This window comes from Myotis yumanensis, unplaced genomic scaffold (assembly GCF_028538775.1).
Source record: "Myotis yumanensis isolate MYYU_CA2020_CCGP unplaced genomic scaffold, mMyoYum1.0.hap1 SCAF_7, whole genome shotgun sequence".
NCBI classification, from domain to species: Eukaryota; Metazoa; Chordata; class Mammalia; order Chiroptera; family Vespertilionidae; genus Myotis; species Myotis yumanensis.
Genome location: NW_027223758.1, coordinates 62,768,872 through 62,796,701, shown reverse-complemented (window position 1 = coordinate 62,796,701; position 27,830 = coordinate 62,768,872). Strand labels below are relative to the sequence as shown.

At 46.1% G+C, this 27,830-nt stretch overlaps 1 protein-coding gene across 1 annotated transcript in view; it reads right to left on the bottom strand.

Moving 5' to 3' along the window:
• APCDD1 (APC down-regulated 1) overlaps nucleotides 1-25,195 on the bottom strand; it is a 29,932-nt gene extending 4,737 nt beyond the window's left edge. Inside the window, exons 1-3 of the mRNA XM_070420670.1 lie at nucleotides 24,962-25,195; nucleotides 13,836-14,019; nucleotides 10,849-11,380 (exon numbers count right to left, since the gene is read on the bottom strand). Of these exons, the coding sequence (XP_070276771.1) occupies nucleotides 10,849-11,380; nucleotides 13,836-14,019; nucleotides 24,962-25,019 (774 nt within the window). The 5' untranslated portion in view covers nucleotides 25,020-25,195. The remainder of the gene's footprint in view (nucleotides 1-10,848; nucleotides 11,381-13,835; nucleotides 14,020-24,961) is intronic.
• Between the last annotated feature and the right edge of the window lie 2,635 nt (nucleotides 25,196-27,830).

The following is a 27,830-nucleotide window of genomic DNA, read 5'->3' as shown; positions in this document are numbered from 1 at the left end:
CAGAAGGCGGCAGACACACCTTCATCCACTTGTGTCTGCAAGCTTCGGGTTTGGAAGGTTTATGGGCTCTCATTATGCCTCCTGCTTTAGAGCTTTAAGCCATTTACTGAGTGTGAGCTAGCTGGGGCTCCCCTCTTGCTGAGTCTGCTTTGTAACACTAACACAGGCCTGGGACAGGTTTGTGGCTAGAAAACCTCGTAGTAGGGTGGCCAGACACTGTCAGCCACGTAGATGCTGGTGGTGAGAGGGCTCAGAGGGTACATAAAAGGCTGGTTCCTGACTATTCCTGCATGGTCCAGCTGTTTGCCCTACATCACAGCTGCCTGCAAGCCTGCCTCCCGTGGGTGTGGGGACCTCTATCCCTCTGCTCTTCTCCCTCCCACACAAGGAGCTGTAAAGCCAGCTGGGCCAACAGGCACTGGCCATGCTAGAAGGAGGACTCAAATCTGATCATGCTATGGCGGCGGTGCCAGCTGAGGGTCAGCGTTCTGGTGGACAGCCCACGGACACAGCCCATGGACCCAGCCCTGTGCTCCCTTGCCCAGGGGTCCATGAGGTGCAGCAGCTTGCTGGCAGGCGGGCACTCTGGCAGGCATGCAATTGTTTTTCTAAAATCAGAAAACAAAGCTCAAAGCCCTTCTCATCCCCAGCACTGACTCATGTGATGTAGCTGTGGCTGCTGCTCAGAAAACGCTCAGCCGTCTCAGAGAGCGGAGAGCAGTGAGGAGAGGGCCTTCTGGCTGCCGGCCTCTGCCTCCTTCCAGGAGAGCTCAGCGCTCACTCACTGGTTGCTGTGTTTATTAGATGAGCTACAGCTGTGAGTCATGGGCTAGAAGGGTTCCTTCGCTAACACCGTTTGCAGCTTGTGGACCATGAGATCAAAGGGACAGCCGCAGAGTGAGATGAAGGCTGTCCTGGGTCCCCGTGCCTTTGTGGGCCTATGGTTTCCTACAAAGGGCGCTAGGGCACACGGGAGAAGCTGCTCGGCAGCCGTGGTCAGCAGCGCGATGCTGTCTGAAACCTGCACACAGCCCATTGGGCCGTGAACTGCACAGAAAGGGACAGTTCCAGGCGGTCCTGAGGGCCCTTTGCCAGGCCCAAGCTCTCAGCAGCGACTGTCGCTTAGCAGCTGGTGACCTGGGGCATGTTATTTATCTCTTTAGCCTTCAAAGTCGTCACTTATAAAACAGGGGTCCTTATACTTACTTGCATAACCGCTGCAAGAAATGAGCAGCAGATTAAAGTGGTTCCTCCTCGGTGCTCCCAGGCCACCGTGAGGAGTTTCTCAGAGTGGCGGGCCAGGGGGTGGGATCACACACATGCATGGCCTTCCCAGGGAAACTAAATGGCTTGAGCCACACTGTATGTGCCACTATCTTTCAAATGCATGTTAGGGTGAATAAGACACACATTTTGTTAAAAGAAAGCATCACCAAGTTCAGTAACTTTGCCATTATGTATGTATTTTCTTAGTGAACTGCCAGGAGGTGAAAGTTCCTAAAAGGAAAAAAAACAAAACACCAAAAACGTTCTGATACTCTAATTCTGAGGTGGGAAGTTAGTATGAATTAAGGGTAACATCTTATTAGCTGCCTGCACCAGGAAGTAGCCTCTTAATCGCTAGCAAAGCTCATCATGATCAGCGCCTGTATCAAACTCCACCTATTGTCCCTGCTCCCCTACCCCGGCCCCACATGGTCTGAATAAGCCAAGCCCGTGCTCAGATTCAGATCTCTGAGATTTCACGGGCAGGAGAGGGGTGTCCTGGTGCTGGTGCCTGTTAACAAGGACACTGAGCTCTGCAGGAGGCGGCCTTGGAGAAAGGACCCGAGCAGCCCAGCTCCCCACGAAGAGCTCCGTGCACTCCACAGGCAGCTGGGCAGCTGGCAGCTCACTAACCGCTCCTCCTCCTGCTCCCCGGGCAGACCCTAAACAGCCTGTTTACTTCTACGCCAATCCCGCCTCCACCTCCCCTTCCTCCTATGGCCCACACTTGCTTTGCGACCTGTAATTTGGGAATTTAAAAACATCAATGGTGACCACTTCATTTCTGGTCATTCTAAGAAGGCGTGAGCCTCAATCTCTTTGTTTCCTCCAGCACCAATGATCAACTCAGGAGCTGCCCAGGAACTTCGCAGATCAGAAAAGGAACAGGGGAGCTGGGCACAGCTGCCAGGCCCAAGCTGTTCTAGGAAGGTGCCACACCCAGCATGGTAGCATCTGGTGTTCACGTGGTGCTTTTTATACAACGGGGCCCGGGTCTTGAGCTAAAGTGTTTCTTAGCAGAGAAAAGCAGATCATGTAGTTTGGGGGAAGCTTGCCATCCATCCATCCATCCATCCATCCATGCATCAGCTGAGTCTGTGAGGATTTAGGGAGGGAGTGGGGGACCGACCCTTGGGTATTATTGGTCTTGCCAAATTTCTACACCAGTTAGTTTTTATTATTATTATTATTGTGGTAAAATAAACATAATGTAAAACCTACCATCTTACCCATTTTATGTGTGCGGTTCAATGGTACAAGGTACATTCACATTGTTGTGCCACACCAACACCACCTATCTCTAGGACTTTTTCATCTTTCCAAACTGAAACTCAGCATCCATTAAACAGTAACTCCCCACTGCTGCCCCCAACCAGGCCTCGACGAGCACCATTCTGCTTTCTGTCTCTATGACTCTGACTACTCTAGGTACCTCATATAAGTGAGATCACACAATATTTGTCCTTTTTATGATCGGCTTCTTTCACTAAGCACAATGCCCTCATGGTTCGTCCATGTTGTAGCATATGTCAGAATGCCCTTCCTTTTTAGGGCTGAATAGTATCCCATTGCATGAATACACCACATTTTGTTTATTCATTTATCTGTTGGTGGACACCCGGGTTGCTTTTAATTTGGGGCTATTATAAATACTAATACTATGAACATGGATATACAATCTATTCCAAACCCTGCTTTTCATTCTTTTGAATATATACCCAGAAGTGGAATTGCTCGAGCATATGGTACTTCTATGTTGAACCTTCTGAGGACTACCATACTGTTTCCCATAGCAGCTGCACCATTTCCCCCAGCCATGAACCAGGGTTCTAATTTCTCTCCATTCTCACAAACACTTGTCATTTTTTTTTTTCTAATAGCTGCTCTAGTGGGTATAAGGAGATATCCCATTGCAGTTTTAATTTACATTTCCCTAATAATTAGTGACGTTGAGCATATTTTCACGTGCTTAGGAGCTATTTGTGTATCTTCTTTGGAGAAATGTCTATTCAAGCCCCTTGCCCATTTTCAATAGGATTATTTTTTTTATTTGACTAGTTACATTTTAAAATAACTCTTTAGCTGGCATGAAGAAATGAAAGATGTCATAAACAAGGGTGAACTTTTGGCCCCTCTGTGGTTACTGTCAACAAAGGGACCGCTTAGCCACAGTTGGATAGAGGAAACACCTCTCTGTTTTGTAGACAGATTTTTAAAAAACTTAATTTGTGCTCTTCATTCCTTGGATTGAATAAAAACCAAAATACCTACAGGAACAGCAAAGGGAAGCAGAAGTTAAAACCCATATATTGCATTGGGCTCTAGTGTTTCAGATGCTTTTTTAAATAGTAGCCTTTCAAGATTAATAAAAGGGAAGACTTTTTCAACATGGAGAGTAATCTGTGCTATGAAATATGGTCTGCTTTATGAAGTTACTCTCTTTTATTGGACCATGTTCTAACAAATGCCTCTCCTGTGAGAGCTTACTCGCCCAGGCTCTCCGATGGGGCTTCCACATATCACTCCCTTCCCCTGAAGCTCAGAAAGGGCTATTTTAAAGCCAGCGTTTCTGTACACAGAAGCTCTGAAGATTAAAGCAGAGACCAGAACGTGTTTCCTTGTAGCTATTCTTTACTCCAACTATTAAAAGCTTTAATTCCAAAGGGGAAGGGGAGAAAAAGAACCTTATACAAAGAATCTCTTGGCGGGGGCGGGGGCGGGGGGGGGGGGAGGGAGGAACCAAGCTCAATCTAAAGTGAAAAATCAACCTTCAACTTTATAAGTGAGCGATGTTCTTGGGGAAGAGTGGGGTTTTCCCCACTCTCCTTTCGGATTCCTGCCCAGCGCCCTGGTCACGCATGAAATAACTGCAGCCTGCCAGGACGGGGCATTTGGTTCTGAGGAAGTTCGAGTACATTGTCTCCTTCAGCTTTACAACCTCCCAAAGAGGCCATGGGAACACTTTAAAGAGGAGTCCACCAAGGCAGAGAGAGAGACTACTGTGGCTCAGATGACTTTATAAGCCAAAAGGAGAAAATGGAACATAATTTGGTCTTGGGGCTTGCTGAGAGCCACTCCCCGGCCCCCGGCTGCCTCTGAGGCTGAATAACAGAACACATGTCTCCGTCCCTGGAAAAGGTCTTCTCGGGCCGATGGCTGATAGGGATGCCCCAGGCTTGCTCCCATTCCCTGCCAGTGTTTATTTCTGGAGAGTTGGTTCGTCAACATTTGCTGACAGTACCCACTTGTTTCCAGCATCTTCCCAGAATGGAAGAAATTACTTGATATGATTTTGTTGTGAATAGATCAACTGGAGAAGCAGGCTGAATAAAACATTTCTTGGGCTAAACGTTTAGGTCAAGGAGGAGGAGAAATGGGAATAGATGGTGAAAAGTCCCTTTCACAGAGTTTTGTTCCCTGGGATAAAAAACACATTAATGTTTCTCAGGAAGAAGCCTGCCATGGCCAGTGGTTGATGTTGAAAATGTTTTTTACCGCTGCAATTCGCATGACTTTGATTACATCTATTTGATTTAATTTCTACACATATATCCTTCCCAGATTTTCTCCATTTCATTATACGATCCCTAAGGCCAAGATCAACGTGCTCTCTCTTTTTCACATTTCCCATGACATCGAGGAGTGTGCAGTGCATATGATAAAGGTTCTGGACTGAGTGATTGACAGAAACATATCACTGGGTCTTTAAAGATATGAATAGAATAAGGCAGCGTTATCACAAATAATGACAGTGGACCGGCCTGGTGGGGCACCTCTTGGGATGCTCTTCAGATGTGGGATCCTGAGAGTTTATGGTCTCAGGCATATTTTGACCCCTGAGGTGATCATGAAAGAAGCAGGGTGAATAACAATGGCCATACATGTTGGGTCTCTTTAACTGTAGCTGGAAGGGCCACCGCTGGGAGCAGGCAGTCTGTCTGTCCTGGGGAGCAACACCACATTTCCAGATACGGCTTTCCTAAGAAGTTTAGAATCTAAGAAGTTAGATTCTTATTTTACAAGAAATCAGAAAATCACAAAAGATAATTTTGCCTCCACCATGCCTATGCATATACACTATGTATAGACTCAACAGCTACATAAAAAGAACCATAATAAACTGGTTCTTTAATAGAAATAGCTTTAAAATGGTTTCAGAAGAAAATATTTTATTTATGTTTTACTTGTTTTTTTCTATTAATTTAAATGGATTTAAATATTAAAACAGACTCATTTTAATAATTAAATTTGCTGTAAATGCAGTGGCCCCACAGTCTGGCCCATTTCTCCTCTCTCCCCACAGTGTGTGGCTTGTTCTCCCACACAGTAGGCACTTAATACCAACTTTCTGAATGGCTGACTTCCTGCTTGCTCAGGCTTTCACTCTGCCTCTCAGCTTTCTTGCCTTTTAAGGGATGAAATGTTTACCACTTGCATCGTCCCTGACAACAAGTATTTCCTGATCTGCTAATTCCTTAAATAAAGCAACTTCGCATGCCTGTTTAACTGCTGAAATACTGTGGGATCAAGAAATATAAGAAACTGTTCCTGCAATAAATGTATATGTGAGCATCTGTGCTGTGCAACAATCATGTGCCACTTCATAGCTGGCCCACACGAGCAAGCCCTTCAGAGTCAAAACCCCATCATTCAACCTCAATTTCACATAACATGCAACACTGGCTGCCTTACAGTTAAAACACCCAGCCCCTCTTACATTAAGGATGACTCTGAAACCCTTTTAGGTCATGACGCCCTAAACCTCCTGGTCTTGTCATCTACCACCTCTCCCATCCCCCATCCCCGCTGAAACCCCTCTCCTTTCCCCCACACTGGCAGAAAGAGAAGGGACACAAATTCTCCCGTGAGCATCTGGCACCTTCTGTTCTTACTCACCCTCCCACCTGGAGCCACACCAAGCACATGCCTAGGGAGAGACCCCTTCCTGCTGCAGACCAGTCTCTTGGAGCTGGGCTGAGAAGTCCGCTGCCCCTGGCCACCTGATCCAAAGTCCCTCTGATGTCACAGATATCAGAAAGTCTCACGTTCCTCTGTATTTTTCACACACTCTGAAAAGACTTCGAAAGGCAAGATTCCTCAGAAACAGATGCTTGTTCGTTCACAGTCTAGAGCAGCGGTTCTCAACCTGTGGGTCGCGACCCCTTTGCCAGTCGAACGACCCTTTCACAGGGGTCGCCTAAGACCATCCTGCATATTAGATATTTACATTACAATTCATAACAGTAGCAACATTACAGTTATGAAGTAGCAACGAAAATAATTTTATGGTTGGGTCACAACACGAGGAACTGTATTTAAAGGGCCAGAAGGTTGAGAACCACTGCTCTAGAGGTTTCTCTAGAATTCAAGGAAGTGCACAAGGAATGCCTTCTTCATTCATAGTGCCCAGCTACTCCTGAAAACATTGGGTGCTTTCTCCCTCCAGCGTGCAGTCCCACTGCTGTGAGCGTGCTGGGGCAAATTATTTCAGGCACAGAGCTTGGGGAAGTTGTCTGGTTTTCTGACAAACCCTTTGATTTACGACCCTAAGCCTAAGCCATGCAGGATTTTGGAGAAGGACCAATTCCATTTGCTAACAAGTCTGATACCGAGGCTTGGCATTGCCAACGGCCGCAGCAATCACTTGTTTTTAATTACTCTTTGATTCTACCACGGGGCGAAATGCACCTCCCTAACCCTTCAACTGCACAAGATTCTAGGTAGAGGCTGCTTGGATGGTAAACTCAGTTCAGGCAGAGCATCTTCGCTCAGGGTTATTTTAGGTGGCCTTGACTTTTTCAAATGAAGAGTAGCAATTTCATCCTGAAAGAATCCTCCCCCCGCACCTGATTTTCTTCAAACATCATTTATTTGCCCAAGGACTCTGAACCTCACAGCAAAGCTGTATAAAGCTTAGAAAAACAAGATGATTTAAAGTTTCTATTTTTACGCGGTGTCCCGTTTCCAGAGGGGCTGAGACTAGTGGTTTCAAACTCAATTTAGCATTTAAACTAATTTCAGCCAGGTCTCCATGGACCAGCAATTAGGGAAGGCAAGGAGTTCAAAGAGGGGGGGTGCGTGTGGTCTTTCCGGATGCGCCTCTGCTCCTTCCCGCAGACCCAGCGGGCAGGGAGCACCTGGGGCGTTGCATTTGGTGTCTGGAAAGGCACCAAGGGCCAAGTCCATTGATTCCTTCTCCAAGCTGTCCTGGGGAAGGATCTAAAAACTTCCTGAAGACTCTGCTGCACGCTGCAGGCCAAGACGTACAATGCCAGGGACAACAAGAGAAGAAGGAGCCCTTTCAGCTCCCAGAGCCACAAGGGCCTCTGGGCCTGGTCTTCGAGGGACCCCTCCCCCAGCTGGCAGTCCAGGCGGTGGAGAGCACACACTGGGCCCTGGACGCCTGCCTGCATCCTCCTCCCAGCCCTGCCGCCATCCTCATCTGTGGCCACAGCACTCTGAGCCTCGGAGTCCTAACTTTTTAAAATGTATTTTGATTTTGTGTGGTAATTGTATTTAGGTCATTTAAGATGAAGGCACAAATTTTAATAGGTACAAAAGGGTACACAGTGGCAAGTCTCTGATTGTCCCAGCTACTCACTCTCCTTCCTCAGAAGCAATTCTTACCCTTCCTAAGTACCCTTCCAGAACATGAATTCCTTTGGGAGCTTATCTTCTTTTGTGATTAGTTTTACACAGTGGTATCATATATTTTTTAAATATTATTATTTTTTATTGATTTCAGAGAGGAAGGGAGAGGGAGAGAGAGATAGAAACATCAGTGATGACAGAGAATCACTGATAGGCTGCCTCCTGCACACCCCATACTGAGGATCAAGCCCGCCACTCGGGCATGTGCCCTGACCGGGAATGGAACTGTGACCTCCTGGTTCATCGGTCGATGCTCAACCACTGAGCCACACCAGGTGAGCAATGGTATAATACTTTTCATGCTATTCTGTACCTTTTTTTTTCTTTTTTACTTAGCAGTACATCTTGGATAATATTGAAGATCCAAGGTTCTTTCCACCCTTAATATTTCTTGAATGAGGGAACATAACAAAACAAAAAAAAATCTCCTCAATATTTTTTGTTTATAAAAATTCTGAGATGGTCAGCCTTACAACTCTCATCGTAATTCTTCATGCCAATGTCAGTAACTCACTTTCAGGACACTTTTCCTCCCAGAGCCACAACCATATGCCTTTGCTTTCCCAACAACCAGGCTCTATTTAGTGAGATGCCAACCCGGAGAACCCCTGTCTCCAGAACCAGGGCAGGGAGTGAGAGAGAATCATCTGCAGCTACAAGTCTTAGGAATACTGATTTTACCTTTTAGGTTTTGGAAAGAGCCATGCCAACAGAAAGACTATTGTAAGTTTGAGGGAGAAGAAAGAGGGGTAAGAATACAAAAGTTATATTAATACTTCTTTTCTTGGAGCCCTAAAAAGAACTTAAGAGATCAAAGAGCCTATGTAGGCATCTGCAGGTGAGAAGATGGAATTGTAACCTGCATGTGTGCAAATGACCAGCCCAAGGTCAGGTACAGAGTTGGAGACAGAGGTCCTGAATCCACCCAGGCAGCTCTGGGCTGTACCCTAGCTCCTTGAGCAACTCAGCCTCCTTCCTCCTTCCTCAGTCCCTTGCCTCACTGCCCCTGAGTTGTGGCTGTTTTGCTGCTCATTAGTGTCTCCCCTGCAGGGTGTGCAGGAATGAAAAGGACTCTGCTGGCTTAGCTGATCTCCCTAAAGGTTCAGGGAGAGGCAGGGGCTGGTGTTCTTGGCTCACAGTTTTCTGAATTATCTGTGGACCATTTTTATTCATGACATTCTTACCTCCCATCACCAGAGATAATTTAAAAGTCGGCTAGCGTATACTGTACTCAGAGGAAGACAAATTTATGTATGAAAATCCCCTTTCCCGGCTGCTGTCACACACCAAAGATTTCAACAAAAGTGCTATTTAGCTGCGCAGACTCTGGATAATGCTACCAACTAGAAAGGTCCCATGATGGGACTGGAAGCTCATTACTCCTCCTCCCACCCCACCCCCCCACCCCCAACCAGGCCCTCACCCAGGTGCCACTCTGTGGGAGATTCTCCTCCTATGCCTTTGCTCCAGTGGGTGGATCCCTCCCCCACCTCGCCCATCCCAAGAGGATGTCTGGAAGTGGGCATGACGGTGCCCTCTTGCTCGCTGCCCTAACTCACCTCTTCTGCCTCAGTGCCTCTGGCACTTCATGGACCTGGCTCCTGCTCTCCACTGGAACCACCCCGAGGCATCCTGAGCCATGCTGGTGCGCTTCCTGGGGGTACAGAGCCCAGGGAGCACTGGGTCTGAAGCCCCCAGGCCTCACCTCACACACAAGACCAGCCCTGACCAGCGTCCAGAGGAAGCAGCCTCCGCCAACTGGGCTTCCTCAGCAGATTTCCCACAATTATGATCAGGGTGACTTCCAGCACAGGAGCTCACAATAGCACAGCTTAAAGACAACACTGAGTGGTTTTGGCAGGGGAAGGATTCTGTGATCTCTCCACTAGTCATGAATGAGCTCAAAGGACTACGAAGAAAAAAAGAGTTTTTTAAAAAATGAATAAACTGCCAAACATAAGTCAAAGAAGACCCTGCAATTAGAATTGCTGATCTAGAGAAAACTGCCTGCCGCCCTGGCCCTCGGTGATCAGAGCCCCGGACGCCCGCCCTGCCTGGAGCACCCCCAACTTCTGCCGTGGAAACACTCGAGTTCCACGGATTCTGAGCCCCTGGGAAGAAAGTGCTTTGTGAATTCCACATATAATTATTGGACTATCATTCAAAAAAGGAACACTGTAAGGTTTTCATCGTTTCCTGCCCCTACCCCGACCCCCATCCTCCCTTTTGATCCCAGTAACTTTACCTTTAATTTAGTCAAGGGTGGGGTCTGGAGAAAGAGGTTTGGGTTCAAGTTCCCTTGAAACTAACTGGGTGACCTGGGGCAGGAGGCTAAACCCTTGAACCTTAGCTGCCTCTTCTGCCTATGAGGGTGCTAAGGTCTGCCTCAGTGGGTCGCTGTGAAGTCTGAAAGCAGCCATGTGGGCGGGAGATCTTCATGGGGTCTACAGCCCAACGCAAACAGCACTGTTGCTGCTCCCAGGAGCCTCCTGCCGCCCCCAGGGCTGGGCTCACTGCTGTGCTCCTCTGTCTTTCCCACGTTTCCATCATGTTTTCCTTTATTAACCACCCATCCCAAGAGGACATTTCCTAGAGTATTCGAGTTGAGAGGAGCCTCGGGAATTTTCTAGGACAACCACCCAAGACCCTACCACACCACCAACCCTAGAACCACCACCCACATCAAATACGAAAACCGAGGCCCCTGATCACAGAGCACATTGGTGGCTGACCCAGGTCTCCTGACGCCGGCTATGGGTCCCTGTCCCAGAAGTCCTCCGAGACTCCTCTCACCTCCCGCCACTACCTCCCTCATGACTCAGCTCTCTCTCTCTCTGTCATGGGGTCCCTCCGACCCCAGGGACACAACATGCCTTTAGGTCCCTCAGTTTACTTCACTGCAGGGCCCTGAGGTAGTCAGCATTGGGGTACCTTAGCGTTCTGCAGGGGGGGCTGGTAGCTGGACGGCCGGTAGAACGTCCTCTGGGCGGCATCGGTGTGGATGTCGCCAAGGAAGAGCTCCTCCACCAGGCGGTCCAGGTGGTGCTGCAGGTACTGCTTCTCCACGCGGAGGAGCTGCAGCTCGTGCATGGCGAAGTTCACGGCCCTGGTGCACTCGCAGCCGTCCTCCTCCTGCAGCAGGTCGTAGGGCACGTCCTGCACCCAGGCACCTCCGGAGGGGACGAAGCCGGGGCACGTGCGGTTCACCAGCTGGCTGAGCCTCTCGGCCACCGCCTCCGTGTGGGAGATGACCTGCACGCTGTGCAGCTGGTAGTCGGCCTCCGTGCCCCCGCGGATGATCCAGGAGGCCTGGCGCAGGCGGATCTTGCCTCGGATGATGAGTGTGTAGGTGGGGCTGGTGCAGCGGTTGCCGCCATAGTAGAACTGGTAGGCCTTGAAGGTGTTATTGTGGTAGAATTTGTAAGACCTTGTGATGAACTCTGGGCCTGACCTCACCTCACAGCTGAAGAAGAAAAGAGAAAGAAAGACTTTATTTAAGTCGTGGTAGAGATTCATTATAGTGTTAAGATTCATTATAGTGTTACAGTAATAATAACAAAATGTTTACACTATTCTAAGTCCTGTATAGGTACCAGTTCACAGAATTCTCACAATAACCTATGAGTTAGGTAGGTATTATTATTGCCCATATTTTACAGATGGGGAAACAGAGGCACAAGCGATTAAGAAGCAGGGCCAGGGTCATATAACCAGGCAGCATCAGAGCCACAGGGTGACCCAGAGCAGTCCAGCCCCAGCGCTATTCATCTAATCGCTCTACAGCAGAAAGCCTCTGTTTCACTTTATGAATAAGCCAGGAGAGCAGAAACCTGCCATCAACAGTTCCACCCATGGGCCTGACAGCGAAATGTCTCCCTCAGTGGTAGGAAGAAGGAAAAATAGTATATTTCTGGCCGATAAAAGAAGTTCCTTATGCGAGTTCAGAAATGCCTGGTTTCCCGACAACTTCTGTTTCATGGAGCTTGTCTACAGCAGGCAGGGGCTAGATGTCCATTGTCCTGAAATTAAATCTCGTCTTGGGGAGGCGTCACTTAAAGGCAATCAGAAATCCACCCTCCCAGCCAGTCAAAACCAATTCCCCCCGCCTAGAAAAATAAAGAGGCAATTAGTAAAATAAAGCTAACATAACAAAAGTAATCAAAGTTCCTTTTGTTTTGCGCGATTGACAACAAAATGTATTTTGCTGTAGCATGAAATAGATGCTAGATTCCTAGGCCAGAAATACCTGGACTGGGTCAACAGGAGCACAAACGGCTCAGAAGGTTTTAACTTAGGGACATTTCTCCCCCATAGAAAGAGAAGTTAAATATGAGCAGCGATTAACATCCCTTGAGGTTGAGCTAAGAAGATCACTTACTTTTAATATTTTATTTAAGCACTGATCATCTGCTGATTTGGCCTCTGGAGTTCAGCACATGTCAAGTCTATCCATCTCTCTGTCCGCCCCACCGCCATCCTTAACCTTCGCTTCCTTCATCTCTAGCGGGAACTGTTGCAAGTCTTTTCATTGGTCATCCCCAAGTCATGCTTTCTACCATCCATGTGCCACACGGCAGCCAGAGTGCCAGAGCTGAATCATGTCTGAAGCATGGCCCTTGTTGAAAACATATCCATGACTTTGCATTCTCTTAGATTAAAAGCTAAACTCACAGAGGAGCCCTGGCTTCGAGGTGACCTGGGAGCTGAAGCCACCCTCCTCGGCAGCCTCATTTGGAGCTGTTCTCCTTGGTGTATATACCCCAGCCACAGGGCTCTGCACCAGCGGTTTCTCCACCCAGGCTTTGCTAGTTCTTCCAGATGGAAAGCCCCTCCCCTCGTCTTTGCATAGCCAACCACATCTCAGCTCAAGTGTCCTCTTCTTTGCTAACCTTTCCTGACCCCACCCTGTCCTAAAATAGGGCCCCTGGTAGTCTCCTGTAGCACCTGTTGTTTTTTCCCCTCATCATACTACTTCTTTGTGTGTTTATTTGTAAAATTCCTGAAGACAGGGACATGTTTATTGTGTTCACTGTTATAAACACAAAATCTAGAATAATACTTGGCACACAGTTATTATTTGTGTACTCAGTAAATATTTGTTAAATAAAACAATAAATTATTTAAAAAGGACATCACATTAACATTGTTTGTGCAAATATTTATCATGTTTTTATTTTGAGAAACTCCATTTTTTTTTATGGAAAAAAACCTCTGGGTCTTCATCATCTTATAAAATTCCTTTTCCTTCTGCATATTTATTTGATCCCTCCCCAAGGTACCCAGAGGCTGCAGGGGAGAAGTGATCAGATCCCAGAGTTAGCCTTGTTAATTCTCAACAATTTAATGGGTAGGAGAAAAACTGCAGGTCTGCCACTAGGCTATTTTTAAAAGCTCTAATGGAAGATAAGCCAGAGCTCAAACTGGGATAAATCTCAGCTCTGGAGCCTGGAAAAGAATCCAAGAACTACAGCCTGCCTAGTAGAGGTAGCTTGAGAACCTTTTAACTTACTCTTAGAACCCTAAAGCCACATATTAAATTACCAGAATATGCCTGGAATATTTAGACCATCAGAAACTTGCAAGTCATGTTTCAGGGTTGGGGAAACACAGACTCCTAATTTCACTTGCTAATGGTTTCTTTTTATACAGGAGTGGTCCCACAGATTCAGTAAACAAGGACCTATTCACTCACACCCTGTGGTGCAATATCATCTCTGCTTTAGCTGCGATTCCTACAGTACTCAGCTCTGTTTCTTTACCAACCAGAATTTCAAAGCGTTGTTTGGCTCTTAGAAATTAGACAACACCTGAATCATTGTACATTATATAAAGTCTATGTGCATCTGAGCCTGAGAAACCCTAAGAAGGGCCCCCCATAGAAGTGTGCTCCCCGGTCCCTCCTGCCCTGGCCCTCTTACCCAGTGGACACCCAGTGGCCTTCGATCGCCGGTGGCATCTGCACAGTGATCCTTGCTCCATTGTGGAGATGTTTGAGCATGTGATGACACTGTGATTCCTTAAACGCCCTCCAGGCACTTTTCTCTAAGGATCTAGGATGTGATCTGCTATCTGGATGAAGGAGGGCAGAACCCTCTCCCAGCCCTGAAAAAGAATAGTGGGAGTTAGCGGAAAGGTGGGTAACAGCAGACATGCATCAGGCTGAAGACCCACCTCTGTGGCAGGAAAATCACTGCGGGTGGGAAACACCCACCTACCCTGACCCCACCAGGCTTTCTCACTGCCTCTGCTTTCAGAAATACACAGTCCAACGTGGGAAGTGTCCTGGAGATCATTTCCCAGGTGAGAAAACAGGTCCATGGTGACAATGAACATGGACTTGCATGAGGTCACTTGGCTAGTTCCTAATAAAGCCTGAGCTCTGATCCATGCATCTATGAAATAGCGAAAGGTCATGCACCTAAATGAGCCGCTGTGCAGTGCTGACAAAGGAATGCCACTGGGGCATGTAGAGGGGAGGAATGGACATGTCCTAGAGACGCCAAAGAGGAGGAGATGGGACTGAAGGGAGATGGGACAGGAAGAGTGACATGTCAGTGGCATGTTTAGATGAGGAAGGGAAAGAGTGAGGAGACCAGCCTCAGTGCAAAGGGAATTTTGATGGAATGGAAAAAGGCCCATGGAACAGCTCCCAAAACTTCTAACTGGGATCTACTCCCTCATGTGGCTCCCATCTGCTCACATCAGGGCATGCTCTTCTGGTTTCTCAGTCTCCAAATGGATGCCTTGTCAGTGGAGCAAGTCATATACCTGCCCTACAATGGAGGCACGACATTTCCCCCAATATCCTCCAAGGCCAGCCCCTTCTCACCCCCACAAAGTCGGTGACTAGATACACAATATAGAGTTTAAAATTGAGAGTAATTACAAGAAGACTGCACATTTTTTATTTCCCAGGGGTAAAGGAATACTAGGCCTAAGTTCATCTGCAGTATAAGTAGTTTATCCTACAAACAGTAGTAAATTCTCACCAGTCTAGTGTTGAGAATAAAGCAAGGAAAACAAATGGAGTTATAATCTGAAAGCCCACTGTTTCCTTTGAGATTCACTACTGAAGTAATTAACAAGTCTATAGGTCTTTCTTATGGATCTACTACATTTTCAGCACTATGTTAGCTAGACATACGTACAAAAATAAAATTTAAATATATGCAAAATAGATGAAATGCATCCATTAGCATGCTACCTATGAGGAGGCAATGATATACACCTGAATAATTTCAAAAAGTAACCATGGTTTATCACAGATATTTTGAAAATGAAAAGTTAGACCCAGAATACAGCAATTTATACCAACGTGATGAAAATCTACTGGAGAAACTCAGACCTGCAGGTTGATAACATGCAAACATTTATAAAATATGCAGAAATTTGCCAAGATTCAGAGGGTTGATCAGAGTGTTGACTTCTATCGAAGGTCTTTTGAAAAGTCTCATTGAAAGCTCTGAGAAGATAAGTCTACTCAGGGGCAATCTCGGGTTCTTCTTCTGAGTAAAATGCTCCCCTGGGATGCAACAGCAGCCTTGACTGTTCTCGCAGAGCTTAAATGAAGTGAAAGGCAACAAGGCAAAGACACTATGGGTATGATTCAACTAAATGAAAATTGTAAAAGGAGATTGGAAAACCACATGATGGTAAGGACCCTGCCCCTTCAGTTGTTGAGCTGTGGCACTGCACCAGGTGGAAATCCAGGGATGAACTATTCGCCATCCTACTGCTGTCCATACTGTGTCTTCTGAACAAGTATTTATCATGATTTCTAATGTGATCCCTATTTGCCTGACACCTGTGTGGATCTCTCAGTTAGCTCTGAACTAGAGAGAAAGACACAACTTACTGGACCTCCACCAACCCCAAATAATTATCTTGATGATAGGAACCATTTCCTGAATTCCTTGTTAGGAAGTCAAGAAATAAAACATAGTACAACATGCTGTCTGGTAATCAATTATGATACAGCTAACAGAGTAGATTTCAATTCAAGTCATGAGGCACTGGGAGTTGAGGAAGGTTCTCCTTTAAATATGACACTGAACATTCAGTAAAGATGCCGTCAACTCACTATCAACCAAGCTATGTGCTAAAAATTGATTTGTAAAACCCTTTAAACCCTGAAAATGTCTTCCTATGAAGATAAAAAGCCTGGAGGATAGTGGATATGAGTGAAATCTCCAGAGCTAGGCTGCTTGAGTTAAAAACTGGATGTGCCACTTAACAGATTTCATCCAACCCAAGACTTCAATGATTGTTAAGATACACCATTATTTTATTACAAGGCAAAAGCACTTGTGTTTAAATGATGACATGATGCCTTGACAGTCTTTAGCTATCCATGAATCATGCACAGCAGCCTCTGGTTGCTTTGACATTTCTTTTACCTATTAAAAAGATGTGGCAATATCCTACCTTTAGTTGCATTGCTTCATATGTAACAGGTAATTCCTTTGCTTTGCACCTATCTCAATAACACAACACAAACACATCCTCATCTTTCTGTCGATATCTCTCTTTCTAAGCAAGTGATTGTTTCCCTGTGAGGAAATACTGAATTGAAGTTCTTCTTCCAGTGATCAATATTTGCTTCACTAATGTCAAACAGCACTCCACTGCTCGGTCAAGAGGCCTGTCTGCCCTGGCTGGTGTGGCTCAGTTGGTTGGAGCAATGTCCCATGGATGAAGGGTCACAGTTTCAATTCGCAGTCAGGACACATAGACAAGTTGTGGGTTTGATTCCCAGTCCAGGAGTGTACAGGAGGCAACATATCCTCAGGTAAGGATTAAAAAAAAGAGGCCTGTCTGATTTTCACCGTGAGTAATTTTTCTTCTGTGCTGAGTGTAATTTATAAGAATTATGGAGGAAAAACAGACAGCATGCTTGGCTCAAATGTTTACTCTATTTTCAAAACCAGCTTATTTGCCACTAAACTCAAGATACAGTGTACCAGGGATGCACATAAAGGAAGTGAGTGATGTAATGACATCTATGCATCTGATGCGCAGCTGTGTCCAGGCAAAGACAGTGTCATCCTCTCATAACTGCCGTCTGCATGTTAACAAAGACTGAAACCTCATTGACCTTAAGATATACATCCATTGCAAAGATCTTCAAATATATATATTACTACAGATGAAACATACTGTTAGCACTGTGACCTTAAATTAACCTCTCAGCTTCAATCTGCTTATCTGCAAAGAGAGGATGACACTACCCATCTCTTAGAGTTGGTTTCTTTTCTTAACACAGGGCCTGGCACAAAGTTCTCATTAAATGTTAGCTGTTGTAATTTTAAATAATAATTAGGCTCTTCGACTGCTCTCAAAAAGTCCTTCCTAGCTAATAGTACAGGTAAAATAACGGTAAAAAGTCATCCAGAGGCAGGCTCACTCTGAGCTCTAGGAAGGACAGAGTGCTCAGAGTAAAGACACAGGGCTCTCAGGCACAGTTAACTGATGCAGAAGAGGGTAGAATCCAAAGTGCTGGTTTCTGTGGTTGTTGACAAGTTCCACTCAGTTTAACAAATACCTATTCACTGTTACTCAACATATTTTAGAGGCCAGAAGGAAGCATAAAGGAGAATAAAGGTAAGTTTTTCTGACCTTGAAGCTCTTCAGGTCTCACTGGCCTAGATGTCAGAGAACAAGGGTAGAGATGATGAAGGAGGCTCTGGCTAATCACAATATTTGGTTGTTGAAAATTCTGCCATTGTATGTTGAATGCAGTTGACAAGATGATCTTTCTCAGATGACTCAGGTTGTTAAAGTGGCTCAAGGTCACTAGGAACATCACTGCCCATAGGATAGAACTTTAGATACAGAGCCACTGGAGTGAACAGGGTAACAGCTCTGTTTAAGCCATGAAGGGGTTCCCCCGCCCCTTGTTTTTCTTTTTTTTTTTTTTTTTTTAAATATATTTTATTGATTTTCTACAGAGAGGAAGGGAGAGAGACAGAGAGCCAGAAACATCGACGAGAGAGAAACACCGATCAGCTGCCTCCCGCACATCTCCCACTGGGGATGTGCCCGCAACCCAGGCACATACCCCTGATCGGAATCGAACCTGGGACCCCTCAGTCCGCAGGCCGACGCTCTATCCACTGAGCCAAACCGGCTCCGGCCCCTTGTTTTTCTTATAAGACAAGAGTGATAAAGCCTATTATTTGGTTAATTGAGGATTCTAGATGTTTTGGTTAATTGAGAAGACTAATGAATTGGGTTCCCATTAAGATTTTGCGGTAAATTAATCCAAGGAAAAAAGTTTTTCTAAGAAATAAACAACAACCATAAAGTAAGAAAGTAGCTGTGAGTTTTCAGTCTTCAAGGTAGCTTTGGATTAAATCATCTGATATGTGCCCTTTTTCCTGTATAAAGTAATAATTATAATAATGGTGATAACTAAAGTTTGTAAACACTTTAAATTCACATTATGCATATTTTGTCTCAATTGTCAAATGATAGTTACTATACAGGTAAAGAAAGGAGTAAGTAGAGGACCACATTCTACTGTTAAGTGTTTCATAAAGAGCTAGCCCATGATACCAACTACACTGGAAGCTCTCCTTAGCACTGTTCCCAGTCCAGTGGAACTGGGAATCAGGAGGTTATCAGAATGCTTCACTATAGAATGGTCTCCAGCTTCAGGGCCCATGACTTGGGCCCAGAAGAAGTTATTATGTACCACAAATAATATGACAAGTGTAGGAGAAAAAAGTAGACTCTGGAAGGAAATTGTTCACCTGTTGAAAACAAATTAATTCTTGAAGACTTCAGGGTACAATTTTATAGAGTACCACTTCCAGAGAACTGAATGAGATCCTGGGGTTCTGGAGTGTTTATTCATGTGCACACATGTGTGTGCCTGTGTGTGTTCGTGCATGTATGTGTATATCATGAGTGATTTACTCCCAAGGAATAAATTACTCCACAACAATAATCCTAAATGACTGTAGAATGATCTTAATTGCTATCATCAATGCAATAGTCTACTCTTCTGAGTGAAAAATCCCAATGCTATCCAATAAAAACACACACAGATTTCCTGAAAGAAAGGAAGCATAGGGTTGACCATTTCTGCAGAGATTTACACCTAAATACAAAGCCTATGTGACCAGCTAACTGAATTGGTCAGATTATGCATTCTAAGCATTCTAAGGACTGCTTAGCAGTTTTCACAGGGGCAAAGATAGGACTTCTACTATAGTCATCTGCAGCAAAGCTTATTCCTAAACCCATGGTGCCCTCAAGAGCAACCCAGGCCACTGATGGGAACACACAGAAGGGTGAAGGGGTACAGTGATTGCTTGCCTTTTGAAAGTCAATATTCATATATTCAATAAAGAGTTGAGAGACTTCTATGTGTGAGGTTATCTTTTAGGCATGGACCATTGTTTCTTACATGGGAGAGGAAAAGTACAGACAGTATATTCCATATCCACATTCCCGATTTTTCTAGATATATTCTTTAGTTTTTCACCTGTCTATCTAGATTGGAACCAAAAGTTCCAAACCAGGTTACACATAATGAAATGTAAAATTAGTTGGGAAGGAAACAATTTTCAAGCACACTTTGAAAACTAACCTTTGATCAGATTAGTGTCTATATATGTACTTCAATGCTTAAAAACACAACTAAAAAGGCTAAATAAGTATAATATCAAAATAATAACAATGGTTGTCTCTTGGTAGAGGGTTTTAAATGATTATTTTCTAGCTCACTTTGCATGTTTCTGTATTTTATATAATGTGACATGCAGTCCTTTGATAATCAGAGTGAGAAAATATTCTCAAGTTAGAACTGGTGTGATACCTCAAAACTTGAAGCAGATAAAATGAGACTGATTAGATTAAATGCAGGTAATTACTTAGCCATGAAATTGCCCTGCCCAATTAAATAAGCAGTCATTACAGTAAATGTGTGCTTTGAAGTGGATACTGCTAGATAAACTCCAGCACAGCTTTTCATGTTTGGGAATAAAAGCATGTATGTATCACAGACTTACTAGATTTTACTACCATGTGGGTACCTGTGCTTAACAAGCTCTTGTTTTTACTTCCATTATTTTTTTTTTTTAGATAGAAGCAAAGAGAGCTGGTTTTGCAATCTTTAAAACTTCATATCTAAAAGAGAAGTATAATGAAGTCAAGATTTCAAATTCCTGGCTCCGTTTGACTTTAGTTGAACACGAGGTAATTTTCTACGTCTTTTTCTTCTGATGCCATGGTCCCCAGGCTAGATATCAGGGTTAAGCCATCAATTGCTAAATTTACGTTTTGGGGTCTGTAGCTCACTACTGCTGCCACACCCATGCTTTTCAGCATAGTTGTGTGTGTGTGTGTGTGTGTGTGTGTGGTGTGCTGGGATTCCCGGGGGGGGGGGGGGGGGGCGGGAAGGCTGCAGTCAATGGTAGCGCCATCCTCCCAGCTCTGGGGCTCTGCAATAAGCTTTTCTTCCTCACCCCTAGATATTCTGCAGGATTCTTCAGGAAAGGGGGACTGCTCCTCCTCACAACTCCTATCCCTAGCAAGCAGTGACACCTGGCACATAGTAGGGTATCTGAACCATCTGGAAAACCTTAGAGAACAGAATGCCATTAATTATTCTGGAGTGACATCATATCCCTTTTCTACCTAGATACCTATCATGTGACTTTCCAGGATAATTTTATTCCACGATTGAAGAGAACTGAACGACCTATACATATAAAATCTTGACAGAGTGAGAAGTCACAATTGGACGATGATGGCAAGTTTTTTACTAAAGTTTCCTCTGTAATCACTTCCACTCTATAGGCAGAGTCTATTGACATGTCCTGCTATGTAGCTTTCAGTAGATGTATATAATCACTAACCTATCATTTTATGTTTCTATTCTTAAACACTTTAGGCTTTTCTTTATACTGTCCCTAAACAGTATGCAATTACACAGCTCTATTATCTACTCATGTTTAGTTCTTTTATCATTCAGGTAGAAAAAGAATGAATATGGCAGCAGGCCAGTGTGGCTCAGTTGATTGAATGCTGTCCCATGTGCCAGGGGGTCACTGGTTCAATTCCGGTCAGGGCACATACCCAGGTTTCGGGCTCAATCCCCAGTGGGGGGTGTGCAGGAGGCAGCCATTCACAGTTTCTCTCTTATCGATATTTCTCTCTCTCCCTCACCCTTCCTCTCTCTATAAAATCAATAAGAACATTTTTTTAAAGAATGAACATGGTGGCCCTGACCGGTTTGGCTCAGTGGATAGAGCGTCGGCCTGCAGACCAAAGGGTCCCAGGTTCGATTCCGGTCAAGGGCATGTACCTTGGTTGTGGGCACATCCCGACTAGGGAGTGTGCAGGAGGCAGCTGATTGATGTTTCTCTCTCATCAATGTTTCTAACTCTCTATCCCTCTCCCTTCCTCTCTGTAAAAAAATCAATAAAATATATTTTAAAAAAAAGAATGAACATGGCGATTATAGATCTGCTTCACCATATGTTTGAAGCAAGTCAATTTATTTCACAAAATAATATTTAACATCTGTCTGAGAATATTGCCCTGCTATGAACAGGTGAGTCATATTCCTTTTTAACATTTTCATTTTATGACTAAGGGGGAAAAGGAGCAGAAAAGACAATGTTTTCTTGTTTATAAGAACTATCTACAGTAAAATGGCATTTCTAAGATTCTTTTTTTACCCTATTTAAAATATTTCCTCACATTTTGTTTATTAAGCTATCATTCGTTAATATATAGTTTTAAAAATTTTTTGAAAGAATATACGCTTGAATAAAAGGGAATAGCTAAAAAATGTCTTCACCGTTCAGAAAAGTCAATGAATTTTACAAAAGTAAACAGCAGTGGGGAATAAGAACATCTCTGTCAACATCAGCGCCAAAACTCAAAATCAAAGAGAATTATCACTTTGCTCTACATTAAAGCACCATTTATGCTGGAATACCTCATGCTAATCGGTGTTTTTGGAAGGGAATGATTTTTGTGGCTTTTCATCTAAGCAACGAAAACAGTGATAATGGACATCTTCCAGCTGCATACCTTCACGACAGCCAATAGGTTTTATTTGGATTAAGAAATGCAATTGTTTTTAGAAGTTGAGGGAGAGGAAAGTAACACTGACATGTATACTTTTATGCCATCAAATTTGGAACTTGAGTTTGCACTACATTTCCAGTTTAAAAAAAAAAAACAGCAAAAATAAACAATGGACTCTAGTCTTACCAGAGCTTAATTTTTTCACTAATAGGACCTAAAGGTGATTTATAACTTGCAATTAGTTGAAATAAAAGTAATTAAAAAAATGAAAATTGGATGCCAAATCTAATAGTATCCTCACACAGAATCTTCATAAGGGCCTGTGTACTTTTTAATCATACTAATGTGACTTATCAGTGTAACAATGTCTAATGATGTCTAAAACTAAATTTATTAATGTTTGTCACAGTATATTTATAATCACAGAAATATGTTTTTACCTATTAATCACTACCATTAATAGACAAATGGTGTCTCATGGTTAGCAAAATAAAATGCTTATTTATCAGGAAGAAATCATTAAGCCATTCTAAGGAGAGTTCAGATAATTTCTTCAGACTCATAATGTCTACTAAAATATGTGATCAAGCACCATCTGTTACTACAGAATTTTCAGTGCTTGCAAAACCCCTAACTACAGTACGACAGAGCCATTCTCTTAGGTTAGGCTGATGAATACCCACTTTTTGTCAAAACTACTTCAAATCAGGCAAAAAAAGGGGGGAAAGGGAGAATACCCAATTCTTTCCTGGTGTTTTCCTTTATCCTAATGAATTATGACACACCTTTCTTAAGTCCTGAGGATTTATATACTGAACAACTACCCCATTCATTTTCTTCCCTAGAGTCGGACATTCTCTGCAGGATCTAAGTAGATCCTTTGGAGGACTTCAATATTAATAACTTTGTCACTGCAGACTCACTTTTAAATGGGATAACTTTTTGTAGGGTTATCCATGTCATCCAATTACACTTTGCAAACCTTTGTTTTTTAATCTTTTATCCTCTTTGTCATACACACACATGCACATAGTGTGAACACACATGTGCACATAGCATGAGCACACATGTGCATACACATGCAGAGTCTGGCCCCACAGTCCTCCAGAATCTGAGTTCAGCCTGTTCTTCCAGCATGGGGCACAGCTGGGTCTGGGTAATCCCTGATCCCAAGGATTCAAGCCAACTCAGATTCGAATCTGGAGATTTGGGGTTATCCCCAGACCTCCCTATGGACATACTTGGGCTCCTGTTACCTGCCAGCTATTAAAATCCCAGCTGGGTGGAGTGGGGTAGGAAGTATAATTACAACCCCCACCTCTCAGAGGAGGGAGAACAAGATCAGAATGACCTGGCCCAGGTTGCATCTCTGAGGATGGCTTTTATACTCCAAAAGTCAATGTTTCATGCAAAAAAAAAAAAAATCTGTTTTTGACAAATGTTAAGTAATTTTTCATTTTAAAGTCATTTCACCATACTATCTCTTTTCTTCACAGATATTACAACAGATTTTTAAAAAGAGAACAGTTTTCTCTGTTTCATCTCCCTCACCCTCTTTTTTTTCTGGTGTGTGTGGCAGCTGCTGTTTGATCTGTTCATTGGCTCTGATTTGTTTCATGTTTCAGCCAAAGATGAAAACTACTCTGTAATTCTAAGCAGATGGGCCTAGGAGTGCAACCCTATAATTATACCTTCTCTCTTTGGCCCTCGAATTGCAAGCCTTCCATCCTGACTTTTAAAGTCTGGGAATCACTAGAGTTCAGAAGACACCTTGGCAATCAAGCAGGTCTGGCCCAGCCCAACCTGTTTGCAAGACCTGTGGAGCTGCACTGCCCACGCCCCCTGCCCAAAGCAGGACTACAGAAAAATGAAACAAAACAAAACACAGCCAGGTACAGCTTGCAGGTTAACCATCTAGGTCTTCTAGTGTGGGCATAGGCTGCTGGGCAGCGCTCGCTACAATGCATTCTGCAGCTCCATCCGCTGTGGGTCCCCTCAGAAATGCCCTGTCCTGGAGGGTGCGGATGTGATCTGCGGAGGTTTGGGGTGGTTGTGGTAGGTGCTGGGGACGGAGAGCCGAGCTCCTGGTGGAGACACTCCACTGAACAGTCAGGTGTCCCCTCTGAGGAAAGTTGGCTCATCACATCTGAATCAGCACCCTGTGTTTCGCCGCTGCCTGTCCTGATGGTCAACACCATTCTAGCACAAAATCTGCCTTGGCGACTCCCAGGCAATCTTGTTCTTTTTCTCAGAGCAATTCCTGGAACGCTTTTAAGGCGCTGATGTTCTCTGGGTAAGAGTTTACAAGAGCTCCTGAGAAAAAGGTGGCACATGGAGCACAGAAACAAAACGATCAAGCCACGGCACCAGGGAAAAAGGGAGTCAGGTTCCGGGGAACTTACGAGACTGGTTTTCATGATCACACCTTGGCTATCAGAAGTCCCCTGCGCCGTGAAGCTGCGTCCAGTCTACTTGGGAGAGAACCCCACCACCACCCTTTCAAAAAAACACGAGTCCTAGCAAGGGGTCCAGAAACACCGCGCGGGAGCTGTTTTCCTGCTTAAATAATCCCAGTTTCTCTTTACAGTCCCATAAAGCGCGGGCACCATCAAGAGCCCCTCCTGCACTGACACTTTGGGAACGAGATCGCGGAGCCTGCGATTTGGTGACATCTACAGCTTGAAAATCCAACAGTGGATAAAAGCTTCCCCTAGGACTTGAGGCAACCGCTTCAGGAGATAAAAGTCCCATGTGGGAGGCTTTGCGCCCTTCTAGAAAGAACGCTCCAGCCGCCCCGGGGCTCTGGGCGCTGCCAGCGGAGAGGGGCGCGCAGCCTAGAAACCGGGTGAGGAGGGAGCGGGGCTGCGCTTGGCTGGCGCGGGGACGGGGAGCTGCCGCGATGGAGACAGGCTCCGCGGGGGGATTTCTGCGGCTCGCGGGGCTCCCACCCTCTGGCTCCCCCGGGCAATCAGTCGCCCCCCGCCTCCTCCCCGGCACTCACCGTGGAGCAGCAGGGCCGGGAACAGGTAGGTGAGCAGGAGGCGGCACGGACAGGACATCTCCAGTCCTCCTCCGGGACCTCCGGCGCGCCCCGAACCGCTCGAGCCGCTAGGCGTCCGGGGTCCCTGCTCCCCGGGACCCGCCGCGGCGCCGCGCGCGCTCAGCCCTCGCGCCTCCAGCCCGGGAAGACCGCGAGCGGGGCGAGTGCTCGGGCGCGGGGGCACGGGGGCGGCTCGGCTCCTCGGCCCCAGCCTGCGAGCGGCCGGGCCAGGCCCGCGATCAGGCGGCCGCGGCGCGGGGCCTCATACCTGGGGGGCGCGGCGCGGGGGCTGCGGGGCGCGCGCTCCCTCGGCGCCGGCGGGCCCCGCGCGCCCGGCCCGACGGTCTCCGCGCTCCGGGTCTCTCCGCGCCCGGCCCCGCCGCGTCCCGCCCCGGCCGCCGCTGCAGCGCGCGCCTCTCCGAGCTGCCCGGGCCGCCACTGCCGCCGCAGCTGCAGCGCCTCTTCATATTTCCCGAGCGCCGCCGGCGGGGCGGCCGGGCCGCGGGGCGGAGGAGGGGCCGGGGGAGGGGTCGGGAGGCGACGGGGGAGGCGACGCCGCGCCACCGCCCCCTGGGCCGCCGCGGGGGGATGGGGGCGCGGAGACTTGAAAAGGCGCGTCGGGCACCGCCTCTCCCTCCTCCCGCCTCCCTCTCCAACCTCCTCCCTCCACCCCGCTCCCTTCTCTCATCTTCTCCTCTCCCCTCCTTTTTCTCTTTTGCCTCTTCTCCTCCCGCGCTCCTCCTCCCCATCCAAGGCCTCCTACTTCCCTCCCCTTCCCCTTTCCCTCCCCCGCCTCATTCCCAACCCCTCTTCTCCCGAAAGTGCCCCTCTCCTGCCCCCTGACTCTGCGCAACCCTTTTCCTCCTCCTCCCCAGCTGCCCACTCCAGGGAGCTTCTTTCTGCGAAGGGCTGACAGCCCTTGGCCCCGCCTGAAAGGGGGGAAATGTGCCCTTCATCCCCCTGCCTCCACTGAAGGCAGCTTGGGACCCTTTCTGTTCCCTCAACAAGGGTGGGCGCACCACCTGTGAAAGGTGCTCCAAAGGGGGGGCGGGGGCTGGGAGTCTCAAGTGGGGTCTGAGAAAAGTTGGGTTGCAAAGAAAAGTGTGTGTGTGTGTGTGTGTGTGTGAGAGAGAGAGAGAGAGAGAGAGAGAGGAGAGAGAAAGAAGAAGAAGAAGAAGAAGAAGAAGAAGAAGAAGAAGAAGAAGAAGAAGAAAAGGAAGAAGGAGGAGGAGGAGGAGGAGGAGGAGGAGGAGGAGGAGGAGGAGGAAGAGATTAAAGAGAAGAGTTGAGTCCTGGACAGTTGCTCAGGGTGGGGATGCCGCAGTGCCCGACTCCCTCAGTAGGGCAGCGCTTGTTTTAACTGAAAATCTCCGTCACAGGTTAGTGCCTGGGCTCTGGCCGAGCAGGGAGCCCTGTCACAGGTCCCAGCCTGTGAAGGGAATGGTGTAGGCAGCAGGAGCCCTTTCTGTTTCCCTCCCCCTTCCAGAGGCAGAGGACTTGTTGAAACATGGGAGAAATCTCAGAGAGAGACTCCCTGTCAGTCCCCCGGAAAGTGCACCCAGGCCCCTTCTGTGAGTAGTCCTCTCTTCCGGGCCAACTCTGGATTTTTATTTATGTTCTGTGGGGTCTAGGGGTGTGTTCAATTTTGCATTGGCTCTTAAGTCCCAAAGGCAGAAAGGACTTCCACTCTCTTCCTTCCCCAGGGCACTGGAAAGCTGCTGCAAACGGGGCTCTCCTGTTGGGCTGAAGTGCCTGGGACTCTGATTTATCTGGAGGTCTCTCCCTTGAAGGTCCCCAGCCATTCTAGGACTCCCAGGAGCAGGTTTGTTCAGTCTCCTGGGCAGATGTCACCTCCTCCTCACACCAAGGCGAGGTGAGGCCATGGGACCAGATGGAATCAAGAGAACACTTCTTGACTCAACTGTGCTGGTGTCTTCATAAATAAAGCACTTTAAAAAAGAATGCCTGACTTTCTAAGAGACTGCTCTGCCCCTTAGAACTATGTAATAATTAAACCCCTTACGCTTTAGAGTTTCAAAACTAGTCGGACCTTAACATCAGTGTGAAACTTAGTAAAATAGATGTGAAAGTTTCCACTTTTACTTTACTTTTCTTTCTTTTTTTATTTTCCTGAGAAAGCCATGGGTCTTTTGATGTGATGGAGCGGATACTGTTTGATGTGCTTTAATTTTTACCACCATCATTATCACCTTTCCATCTTTAATATGAAGGATCATAACTCATACCACCTGCCTAGCTCACAAGGATGCTGTGAGGATGGAAGTGCTAGTGTTTGCGAATCTTGAAGATGAAAGACTCCCTGCCTGTGAAAAAAGGGAAGATTGTCATCATAATGCCTGTGAGCAGGAGCACTACTTTGAGTTGGCCTTGCTCTGCAGGCATCTCTCTGGATCAGCTTTGTCCCTTATCGCTTCATGGTCTCTCTTGCTTGTATCTGTTACTGGGTTTGGGTAGCAGGTGATGACTTGTGGGTTTGAATGTTGCCCAAGGGTCAGTCAAGTTTAAAGCAGGAACTTGATTTCCTCAAGAGTGTTGGGCAATTGAAAATGATGTAAACAGCATCTTCGGCTGCTTAAGCAGAACATGAGCCTTGTCACCCAGCACACAGCGAGGCAGTGTCTGACTTTTCTAGGTCTTTTAGTCACTTGGTGCCTTTTAGTCTATCAGGGAATATTTGAAAGAAGCAAACAACGGAAGAGAGTGTTAGGGATGATGTGTTTATGTATAAGCAACGGGGTTGATAGTGATTAAAAAATGTTAAGGTCGTTTATCACGTGTCAGCAACAATTAGATAATACATTTACTTAAA